Consider the following 11,979-nt stretch of genomic DNA (forward strand, 5'->3'; position numbering starts at 1 on the left):
CCGTAACCGCCTCCGATGGTCGCTGATAATGCTCAGTTTTTCACTAGTGGACTATAGTCGGGAACTCTTCTTAAGCTTGCCGAAGGTTCGGGTCTTGAGCCCTTTCAGTACTGGGGCGTTGGCTCGTTCCACCTACCCGTTACTACAGGGATGGGCGACGATGTCATAGCAGAGACTAATTCGAAGCTCTTCATAGTACTCGGTGAAGGCGACGCTGGTAAACTGCGTGCAATTGTCGGTGATGATGTGGTTACAGACTCCGAAACAGTCGATTGCGATTCTTTCTAAAAAAGGTATATACATAGACGCTCACACATAAGTATGCACACACAGTCCTATAAACATATGCACGCACATCATACTTCTATGAACACTAGTTAATTGCTCGTGCCTTGCAACTGAGGCATACATATTTTAGTGGTTTGCATCAGTTCTGTCTCGTACATACCTTTCACCCATTGCCAGTTTGCCATCCACACACACTTTGAATTTAGAACACATAATTGTGCAGTTGTGTTATGTGAATAACCCAAGAAGAAGAAGAAAAAAACATATGTAAGAGGTCGTCGATATCCATCTAGCATCTGCACGGCAGTAAGACGAAAAGAAAAATTGAAGACATAGGAATCTAATCTTGATCTAGCAAAAACAAAAGTGAAGAAAACATGAGCTCGCAGGTGGATGTGAAGATATGGTGACAGGCCGATAGCCTGTTGTTGTGCCGTGCCCCCCGGTGACCCGGCCATCCGGCATCCGGCAACAACGAGTTCGTCCAGTCTTTCAGAAAATCACAAGTACATATTCATCCATGATCCATCCCCCAATGTTAATGTACATAATTAGGGTTTTGATGTATAAATTTTCAATTTAGTCTTTCACAAGTACGTATTCATCCATCCTAATTTTTTTTGGTCCTATTCATGTCTAGGGTTCTAATGTATACATTTCTAATTCTTTGTATCATCTTTTCATCATAATTTTTGTGCATTAGCCTGCCTTACAATGTTGTATAAGAAGCATTTCTCGAGTGCTGAAAAAATAAGAAAAAGAAAAAAGATCTGAAAATTCAAACACTGATGGGGCCCATGTCGTTGAGTTCACCCTAGGGTCTTCCGAAGCATAGGGCCGACCCTGAGTACCGTAAATAGTACTCGCACCGTTCCGAATTTGTTGTCATAGATTTGTCTAGATGGACAATTAATTTAGAACGGCGGTAATAGTATACAGTAACAGATTAGGCAGTACATCTGGCCGGATCCTGCTGCATAGTCCATTTCAGACTTGGATCTTGATTTTTTTTTTCTTTTAACCTCTGAGATCTTGATAAACCCCCTGCATCTTTGAAGTATCCCAGCATGCCTGCATGGGCTCCACACGGTTTTTCCAAAGTCGCTTTCTTGGAGGCGTTCGCGAATTCTTCCACACCGATCGAGCATCCTGCTTGATTCGCGGCCTTTTTCCAGCTTCCGACCCGTGCAGGTGGCATGCACGCCCCTCGCGCGAACTGTACTGTTCCCTCCCAAGTCCCCGGCAAGCGTAACACGGGGAGCTTCAAACCGGGTTGATGGTTGTTGATGAAATCAAGGCAACGCGTGCAAGTAAATTGGCCACTGGCCAGTGACTCATCCAGTACCGTGGCCACCCGCTGCCCAACTGTATTCCTCACAACAACGACGATCAACACCACCCAGGCACCCACACGATCCCACAGTGGCAAAAACTTCAGTAGCGAGTAGTAGTAGCGACCACCCACCCTGACATGCACATGGAAACATTCTTCCAAACCAACCATGTAAAAAACTTGAGCAGGCGGGCAGCCCGAAGCGGATGCTCCTGCCGCTTGCCGCTGCCGCCTGCCTCTGCCGGCTCGCGGCAGATTCCCACGACGGAATGATGGGCCACCACCTGGACGAAAAAGGGAAGGCCTCTCCGGTCTCGGCCACGCAGCGATTATAATACGCCCTCCAAACCGCGTGGGCACGGGCACCCCGCGCGAAACAAACTCCGCCGAGACGAGCGCATCATCATTCCACCACCTCCGTCCCATCCCAAGCACACGACACGAGACGAGAGCGCGCGCGCCACCGCTCTGCCAAGCCAGTCCGGGACATGGGCACCACGAACGAGCTGATGCACCGCCACGTCCAGGCGGCCGTGCCGCCGCTTCCCACGTCCTTCGCGGCGACCGGCGGCAGGGGCATGGTGCCGGCGCAGGGCGGCAGGCAGCGGGCGGGGCTCCCGCCGACGCCGCCCTCGGGGGCCGGCTCCCACTCCCTGCACGTCGCGGACGCGTGCATGCAGATGCAGGACGACTCGGCGCCGCGCAAGGCGCACCGCCGCTCCCGCAGCGACGTCCCGTTCGGCTACTTCCCGCCGCCGTCCCCCAAGACGGAGTCCGGCTGGGGCCTCCCCTGCGCCGGCGGAGGCGGCGGCGGCGGCGGCGACGAGCTGTTCAACGCGTTCATGAGCATGGAGGGCATGGACGGGCTGAACAGCTCGGATGGAGACAGCCGCGGGAGCAGCATGCCCCCTGCGAACGGCGCCGACAGCAGCGAGAACGAGTCGGAGGACTACGGCGGCGGCGAGAGCCAGGTCTTCCTCTGGGGCGAGGCCGGCAAGAAGAGGAACGCCGCCGGGGAGCCGGCGGCCGCGGCGGCCCGGCACGCGCGGAGCCTGTCCATGGACAGCCTCATGGGGAAGCTGAGCTTCTCGGCCAACGGCGGGGAGCCGAGCAAGTTCAGTCTGGAGTTCGGCAGCGGCGAGTTCACCTCGGCCGAGATGAAGCGGATCATGGCCGACGAGAAGCTCGCCGAGATGGCCCTCGCCGACCCAAAGCGCGTCAAGAGGTAGGCCCCCGTCACAGCTAGCCACAATGCACATCAATGCACTACTACCGAGCTGGACTGACATGATATGTCACTCCGATTGCGCCTGCTCCTCGCAGGGTGCTCGCCAACAGGCAGTCGGCGGCGCGGTCCAAGGAGCGGCGGATGCGGTACATCGCCGAGCTGGAGCACAAGGTGCAGATCCTGCAGACGGAGGCCACCACTCTCTCCGCACAGCTGACTCACCTACAGGTACATCCACCAGACCACCACCCATCCGTGCGTGCACTATGCAGGCAATGTTCCTGGCCACCGGTCACTCGTTGATCCACAGTTTTTATGGCGCTAAAATCTTCTTCTTCTTCCTCTTTGTTGCAGCGTGATTCGTCGGGGCTGGCCACGCACAACAACGAGCTCAAGTTCCGGCTGCAGGCCATGGAGCAGCAGGCGCAGCTGCGCGACGGTGAGCAACCATCGAATCCCCGCAGTTCTTGCACACACACAAAAAAAATTCAGAGCAACTCCGTTCAAACCATCGATTTCGTTTGTGTCGTCGGTCGTGGTGCGCGCATCGGCGTGGTTGCGTTTGCCCGTTAGTCGTTGCCATGTAGAGTAGTGCGACACTGATACGATTAGCAAGGCTCTCGCATGTTGTTATTATTTTCTAATCATCGAGAGTTTGTCCTCTGACGAAGCTGTTAATTAGTTGCCGGCATGTAGCCGGACGAGATTTATAATGCGTTTTGTTGGAATGACCGGACTACGAGGCGACTCCGTCAGGCGCCGGATCCATTTCTTGGGCTCTTCTTTTTCTACCATACAAGAATATTTAACCTGTTAATAAATCCAAGAAGGCTCCGTCGGCTTAGTTCATGTCACGATGTCGACGGGCACTAACCCTGCCACAAGAGGCCGGCAGTCCTAAGATAACACAAGTGGCGCAATCACCTTACATGTTTCATCATTCACATCACATTACTGGTGCTGCCATGGATCTTTAATCTGTTTTGTTAATTGAACATTCCACATTTGTAGGAGTGCTATATTTTGGTATCCTGAAACACCTCCCTTTCTCTCTGAGCAGCTTTGAACGAGGCGCTCACCGGCGAAGTCCAGCGCCTGAAGCAGTCGGCGACGTCGGAGCGCGGCGGCGACGCGGGCTCGTCGAGCAACCTGGCGCAGCAAATGCAGCTCCGCTGCCAGAACCAGATGCTCGAGATGCACAAGCAGCAGCAGCAGATACCCTTCTACCAGCTGGAGCAGCCGGAGCAGAATGGCGAGTCCAACTGATGGCTTCAGGAGGAAGAACACACTCAAGTTCTAGTCCTTTTAGATGATCTGAACGATTTACTACATTTCCTAACACATTTGTTTTGCACGTTGATCTCGTCTATAGCTGTTTGTGCCTGTCCGGGGGAAAAAAATCCGGCAGTGTAATATTTTCTGAATGTTCTTTTCGTTCCTTCCCAAACACACATTGTGGCTGGAATTAAAATGTCAGAACTAAATTCATTTGTAGTATAATATATCAAAATCTGTATTGAGTAATGTGTGTAGCCTCACGGTGTGAAACGACTTTCAGATGTTTTTTTGATGGAGAAACGTTTGTTGAAAATCTTAGAGCATCTCCAACATGCGCACGATATTAGCGCCGCGCTGGATAAATTGCATCTTTGCGCACGCGCAGCCGTTCCGGGCGCTCCAGCGTAGGCGTAAAAAACGCGCCCACGGCATAAGTGGTTCAGCGCATGGAGCGAAATGGCATCGCACGCCGCTTATTTCGTGCGTCCGCTCCCGCGCGCTTCACAATCGAGCGCCCACGCCGCACTGTCGCCACCCTCTCCGGCCGCCCCACCTTCGCCCCGCCCCGCGCCACCGCCGGCGAAATCACCCGATGGACGGCCGCGCCGACATCTCCCTCACTCCTTCCTACACCCGCGACCCCTCTGCAGCCGTCGCCGCTGCCGCCGGCGCAAACCCTAGCCCGAGGAGCTTTGACTTCGCCTCCGCCGGTGCTCCTCCAAGCACCGGTCTCGCGCGCGGCCTTTTCATGGCGCCACAGACGACCTCGGCGGGTGGCGTCACGCCGGCGCCCACCGTGAAGCCACGTGCTCCCTCCCCCCCTCGAAGCTCCCAAATGCGGCGGTGGCGAAGGCGGGCAAGGTGTCCGGGAAGAAGAACAAAGCGGCAGACGGCTCCTCTAGGCGGCCGAAGAAGAAACTTGCAGGGCGTGCGACGGATGCGGCGGCAACCGAAGCGCCAGCGAGCTCGCTTGTTGCGCCGACGGCCGATGCGCACAAGGTGTTCGATGAAATGCCCACAAGGTATGACTTCGCCCACTTCTTTTCGTTGTTTTTTTACATGAATGGATACATATGGATAGCTTATTTATTTTGTTGTATATACTTTGTAGTTTCAATGATGAGACATATATGTCAACTATGGGTGTTGGCTCCAACAATTCTCATTGGTCTCAAACCAATGAAGTTCATTTAGATGACCATGAGTATGAGGTGGACGGGGATGGTGAGGGTATCGTCGATGCACCAAAAGGAAGAGCGTGCAACTACACCATGGACGAAGACATCTTGCTATGCAATACATGGTTGAAAGTGTCTAGGGATGCCACCGTTGGAGGGGACCAAAGTAGAGATGCATATTGGATCCAGATGAAGGAACACTTTGATTTACACAACAAAAGTGGAATTGACCGCATGGAAAGATCTCTTCGCTCCCGGTGGTCGACAATCAACAAAAATTGTCAAAGGTGGGCGGCCGCACTTAAGGCGGTTGACACAATAAAACCAAGTGGCACTAATGATAGAGATAGGGTAAGTGCCATTTCTTTCATTATTCTTCCATGTTCATGCTTTTTCTTTGGTGTTTCAAATGCTAATTTGTTCTTTTGTTTGTAGCTCACTATTGCACAAAACTTATTTCAAGGAGAGGAGAAGAAGACCAAGAAAGAGAAGATCAAGAAAGGGAGACCATTTACCTTGCCCCATTGCTATGATGTGTTGAAGGATGATGAGAAATGAAAGCCCCATGAAGGTGTCGATGAGGACAACAACAAACGTAAGCGAACTATTGATTTGGATGATGAGGAGGAGGAGGCATCAAGTGATGACGGCAAGAGAAGCCCTACACCAAACTCGGTTGCCTACTCCAAGCCAGAAAGACCAAATGGAGGCAAGAAAGACTCAAAAGAAAAGAAGAAGAGGAAAGGACATGATGAGTTAAAAAATGCTATGGAAGCTATTGTGAAGTCAAGAAAGGAAGAGAACGAGGTCAGGATGATGGCAAGGACCCAAGATGCGGCGGGCGAGGAGAGGAGGGTGGCGGCCGAGGAGAGGAAGGTGGAATTGGAGGAGAAGAAATTGGCCATGGAGGAGCGAACTAGATTATTGGAATGGGAGAAGTACTTGTTCTTCATGGACACATCTACCCTCGGTGAGAAGCAAAAGGAGTATGTCAATCTTGCCCGTGAAGAAGTCTTGGTCCAAAAGAGAGCCATGGCCATGGGAGGCATGGGAGCTACTATGGGAGGCATGGGTGGCATGGGAGGCATGGCTACCGTGGGAGGCATGGGTGGCTTCGGAGCTACCATGGGCGGCATGGGTGGCTTCGGTGCTACCATGGGAGGCATGGGTGATTTCGGTGCTACCATGGGAGGCATGAGTTTTGGGTTTCTCATGGGAGGCATGGGAGCACCTCCGGGTGACATGGGTGGTGTCGGTGTCAAAACCGGCAGATCTCGGGTAGGGGGTCCCGAACTGTGTGTCTGAGGATCGATAGTAACAAGGGACGGTGGGGACACGATGTTTACCCAGGTTCGGGCCCTCTTAAAGGAGGTAAAACCCTACGTCCTGCTTGATTGTGTTCAATGAATATGAGGGTTACAAGAGTTGATCTACCTCGAGATCGTAATGGCTAAACCCTAGCTGTCTAGCCTATGAGAATTCGGATAGCCTCTACGGACTAAATCCTCCAGTTTATGTACACACCGGAGAGATCTAGGGTTGTACAAAGTCAGTTTGCAGAAGAAGGAATAATACAACCGGACAACAAACTTGCAGTCCACGCATATGGGAGTCCTACCCGGACACGGGGGATGGTCTTTCTATCTTTATCTTCACGACCCATCAGTCTGACCCATATTGAATAGACCGGACATCCGAGGACCCCCTAATCCAGGACTCCCTCGGTAGCCCCCGAACTTGCCTTCAATGACGACGTAGTATTCGGCTTATGTCTTCAGCCTTACAAGGCATGTTCTTTATCATACCTCGGACGGATAACAGTCCGGCCCTAACCCGCACGTTCTGCCTTTATGACTCCTCCCTGTCGTCGCCTCGATTTCCACGTGCCGGGTGAATGCGAACGGTCCATAATAATAACTTTTACAAATAAGCCCCTGACCACACAGGGGTAGCGCCTATATAAAGAGATTAGATCCCCAAATGCCATCCACATCGTGTAGAGAACATCAGAACAACCCACGGAAAACTTCAAAACATGGTCAGCGCTCCTAGCTCTTCCTCGCGCCCTCATGGCCCTCAAGAGGGTGATTGCGGAGCTGCTCAGTGCCTCATCTCCAGTTGAGTCGACTTTAGACGCGGGGATATCTCCCTCTCGCAGATCTAGTCTCTGTGCGAGCAGGATTAGCCTTGATCGGCAATGATGTGCTAGCCAAAAATTTCCCCAACCCCAACAAGGAGGAGAGGGAGTGCTTCGTTTCGTTTCGTCTGCGGGGCTTAGGATTCCCGATCCACCCCTTTCTCGGGGGCCTGCTAGAGTTCTACGGGATCCAGCTGCACAATCTTACTCCAGGTTCTATTCTGCACATCTCGGGTTTCGTCGCTCTTTGTGAATTGTTTCTGGGCTGCAAGGCTCATTTTGAACTACGGAGAAAGTTCTTTTGCCTTGTTCCTCGTCATCGAGGAGGTTCCATATTTGAAGTGGGCGGCGCCGAATTATGGCGCATAGCCGGATCGGGCTACCTTATTGGAACTCCCAAGGAAGTATCTCAAGAATGGTCTTTGGAATGGTTTTACATTGAGGACGTCCCCCTTCCAGACCCAGTTTGGCGTGGTCTCCCCGAATTCTCCAGTGCTCCTTTGAAGAAACGCCTCAATTGGCGTCCCCGGAGTCCCAAGGAGGAAGACAATGCGGAAGTGAAGAGGCTAGTCAGCAAGATCAGATTACTTGCCCATTCCGAGCTCTCGATAATCGAAGTTATGGCTATCGCGATAAAGCGATGTATTCAGCCAGTCCAGTCCAGAGTGACCCCTTTATGGTGTTACAACGGAGAGGACGACACATCTCGTTACAGACGCAAGGGCCCGGATACCCCGGCCGAACTGACCATAATCCTGGCCGATCTGTATAAGGGGGAGGAAGAAGACTTCCTCTGCTTAAACTGCCGAGAAGGCTTTTCTATGTACAACCCCATTGAATGGGTAAGATTTTGATTATCAGCACTTCTTTACCTCGTTATCGACGCATGCTAATAAAATTGTTCTTTTTTTCTTAAAACATTCATGGAGGAAGATGGTGGAGGACATTCATTGTCCCTCACCACAGCTAGAGGATCACGCTCGCAACGAAGACCCCGGCTTTTGCGAGGATCTGGATATATATACATAGAGTTCAATGATGGAATATTTCATCAGGCAAGCCTTGACGTCTTGGAAGTGGCTATTATGGCCGACTACCCCCGCCTTTACCCTTTCTCCATTGTAAGTATTCAAAAAGCTTCCTCGAAAAGAGGCCCCTACTTGCACCTTATCCATTACACTAAACTGTACTTCATAGGATCGGCGCTCGGCAAGCCGCACTCCCTCGATAGCGGCCTCTACACAGGGTAATCGTTCAAAGCGAAAGGAAACCGGGAGCGTTGTCGAGCCCCTTCCTTCAAAGAGGTATGTCCATTGATATGTGCCTAAGCATGAGATCAGATTGTTAAATTTCTCCTCTACCTTTATTTCAGGATGAGCACACGACAAACCGTGGGAAAATGCCCTGCTAGCCAATGTCCGCTAATCCGGCGCCGGACTCGTCAACCAAGACGAGAACTGATACAGTGCCAGATCCGCCCCCTCACGAGGATTCGGATGACGTATCCGTCATGAATTCCGAGGTGGAGAGCGTGATGAATCATCATCGACTGAAACAGGGCATGCGCGCTCCAGTTTTCTCTGAACAGGAATTTACCGCACTCAGCTCCGTGGATGCATATATCCGAGCCGCCCGGGACAGACTTGCTGGAGTTACTCAATTGTTTTCAAAGGATATGCAGGTAATAGTTTGTGCAAATTTAATAGATATATGCCAGTAGCCCCTGAGACATGAAACGGTTAGGCCAACCGATTTAAGGATCGTTATGACCTGCAGGTTCTCAAGGAGAAGAACAACGCGCTGTCCCAGGAACTGAAAACAAACCAAACAAAGTTGAATGCCGTCACCACATAACTTGCGGAGATGAAAAAGGACACAATGACCGCTGGTCAGAAGAACAAACTCGAGGAGGAAAAGGATAAACAAGCCAAGGAGATAAGGAGCTTAAAGGCTCAGTTATCAATCATGCAAAAAGAAAATAAGGAGTTGAAAGGCGGCATATTCGGTATGACCTTTTGAACCATCCAAGGGACTCATAGTATCCAATAATTCGGATTATCACAACTCTGTCGTTGCAGGTCTGTTAACCGATCGGCCTGAAGAGGAAGTGTCCGGATTTCGAGGCGACATGCTTAAGGAGCTGTCCGTGGTGCATGAGCGGGCTCAGAAAGCTATGAGAAGTATGGATAAGGACTTATGGCCATCCGATGCCCCTCCAGAAAGCATGGAGGGGTTGGCGAACCTGTTCAAAGGTGCCCCACGCTGTTTTGAGCTATGGAAGGCGTCCGCATGCTGGGAAGGTGCACGAGAGGCATGGGCGATGGTGAAAACGCGCTACATCGGACTCGATCCGAATCATATGGCCCGAGTAGGACCTCAGGGGCTAGATGGAAAAGAGATTCATCTGAACTTGGTATATGACTAAGTGATGATAGTTGCGAAATATTCGCAAGAAGACTGTAGTTTAGACAGTCTTAGAGATGGCATAGATAAAGAGTGAGCGTTCGATTCAATGTATCAGTGTACTTTTATCATCGAACTTATCTCCAACCGAACATGTCAAAATTTGTCATCGTAGGCCTTTGGCTTCAGCCTCCAAACCAAAAAGGTGAAGTGTTTCCGGATACCATGTTGGAATGTAAGAAACATTCATTATGTCCGGAAACCAGGAAATCTAGTCATTTTGCTCAAACAAACAAAATTTGTTCGGGGAGTTATGTTATATTACTATTTAATGTAAGAAACATCTTCCAAGGAAAATAGTTTCGTTAAGGGTTCCTTTCCTTGGGTTGGCATGCTTAGTTACGCGTGCCTAGGTTTTGATCCAAATTACGGGGAGCCGATCCTATATATATATATATATATATATATTAATAGAGTTACAAAAATGTAAACAATCCGTTGTTGCTTGCAGACCACCTATTCTCTTAAAAACGCTACATTTCGGCTTCACCCGTCTGAGGTACAGATCTGGATTACCCGGCTATAGCAATCGCAGAGGTGCTCCCTTTACACCCTAGCCAAACAATCGGGAACGTAGGCCATAAACACAGGAGCGAGGCAACCCAGCTTGACAAAAACTTAAGTCATAGAGGTGCATATAATGGCAAAAAAGTGTATAGAACAAACGACGTAGACAATCTAAGCCACAAGCTTTTAATAATAAGTTTCGTCAAAGAAGCCCCCAGTCAAAGTGGGGTGTATACATTTAAAGATGTGTACCCCTAACAGTTCGGCAGATCCGAACATACCCTGGGATGTATATGAAAAAAGGGGAAAAGCTAAAAAGAAGAGGAGAGAAAAAAGGAAACTAGAAAAAGTAAAAAGGGGGCGGCCGAACTATCCGTAGAATCGTCGGAGCCGGTGAAAGGACCACGATATCGCCTAGTGGGGGGGTGAATAGGCGTTTTAAAATCTTTTACGGATTTGGCTATATCCTAATGCGGAAATAAACTAAGCGGATACTCTTTAAGCACAAATCCTAAATATAGTAGTCTGACTAAGTGCACCAACAACTTAGGATAAACAAGATGAGAACAACAAGGATATGAGTAAGCACAAGTAAGTTACACAAACTTACTCAATTTATATCACAAGATATGTAAATGAATAATACACACAAACACAAGTAAGCAATACAAGCTTACACAAATTGTATGACAATATATGTAATTGAATGATACAATCAAACTCAAGTAAGCAATACAAGCTTACACAAGTTATGTCACAAGATATGGAAATGAATGTTACAAGCTAGCAATTCACACTAAGCACAAGATAGAACAACAGTAGAAAGTAGGAATTGCGGACTATATAGTGTTGGCCTAAATAATCTCTACGATATGGTAACCAACACAATATATGAGGACAACAAGATATAGTGAATGCAAGGTCAAGGGACCAAAATAAACCACAAGTAGTGGCTCGCGTTAGAAATAACCGAAGACACGGAGACGAGGATGTATCCCGATGTTCACTTCCTTGGAGGGAAGCTAGTCACCGTTGGAGGGATGGATGTTACCACGAAGGCACACCGACGCCACGAAGGCTCACCCTATTCTCCCCTTGAGATGTCACCACGAAGGCGATTCCCAACCACTAGTGGTAGACCTTGAGGCGGCCTCCAAACCTTCACAAACTTTCTGGGGGACAAATCACAAGTTGATTCCTCACCGGAGCACTCCTACCGCCTAGGAGTCTCCAACCTCCAAGAGTAACAAGAACAAAGGGGAAATGCTCAAAACTTGCTCAAATCATGAATTCCTTTGGTCAAGAGAGGGAGAGGGGGAGAATCTATCTTTTGATTGGAACAACTCTCAAGAACACTCATTAATCTCTCCGGGATCTAAGATTTGGTGTAGGAGAAGTGAGAGGGAGCCACTTGTGTTCTTGGGGCGATTTTGGATGGAGTGGTCAATCCTCTCCCGGAGTGGGAGAGGGATTTTTATACCCCCACGAAAATAGAGTCGTTTCCCACAGTTGTTGACCTGCCCGAATGATCTGGATGCACACCCGGATGATCCGGGTGGGTAGCCAG

The 11,979-nt window shown here is 50.0% G+C and overlaps 1 protein-coding gene across 1 annotated transcript; it reads left to right on the top strand.

The window, feature by feature from the left end:
• Nucleotides 1-1,982: 1,982 nt before the first annotated feature.
• Nucleotides 1,983-4,373, top strand: LOC123168259 (bZIP transcription factor 29-like). Its single transcript, XM_044586135.1, has 4 exons — nt 1,983-2,846; nt 2,945-3,077; nt 3,204-3,288; nt 3,910-4,373. Exons 1-4 carry the CDS (start codon nt 2,110-2,112, stop codon nt 4,113-4,115), a joined length of 1,161 nt encoding a protein of 386 aa, XP_044442070.1. The 5' UTR covers nt 1,983-2,109; the 3' UTR covers nt 4,116-4,373.
• Nucleotides 4,374-11,979: the final 7,606 nt, after the last annotated feature.

Source organism: Triticum aestivum, chromosome 1D (assembly GCF_018294505.1).
Source record: "Triticum aestivum cultivar Chinese Spring chromosome 1D, IWGSC CS RefSeq v2.1, whole genome shotgun sequence".
NCBI classification, from domain to species: Eukaryota; Viridiplantae; Streptophyta; class Magnoliopsida; order Poales; family Poaceae; genus Triticum; species Triticum aestivum.

Bases quoted from the DNA above. Each gene is read 5' to 3' on its own strand.
- LOC123168259 (XM_044586135.1), top strand. From the start codon at position 2,110: ATGGGCACCACGAACGAGCTGATGCACCGCCACGTCCAGGCGGCCGTG. The intron at 3,078-3,203 runs GTACATCCACCA...TCTTTGTTGCAG, and splicing joins CACAGCTGACTCACCTACAG to CGTGATTCGTCGGGGCTGGC. The intron at 3,289-3,909 runs GTGAGCAACCAT...CTCTCTGAGCAG, and splicing joins GCAGGCGCAGCTGCGCGACG to CTTTGAACGAGGCGCTCACC.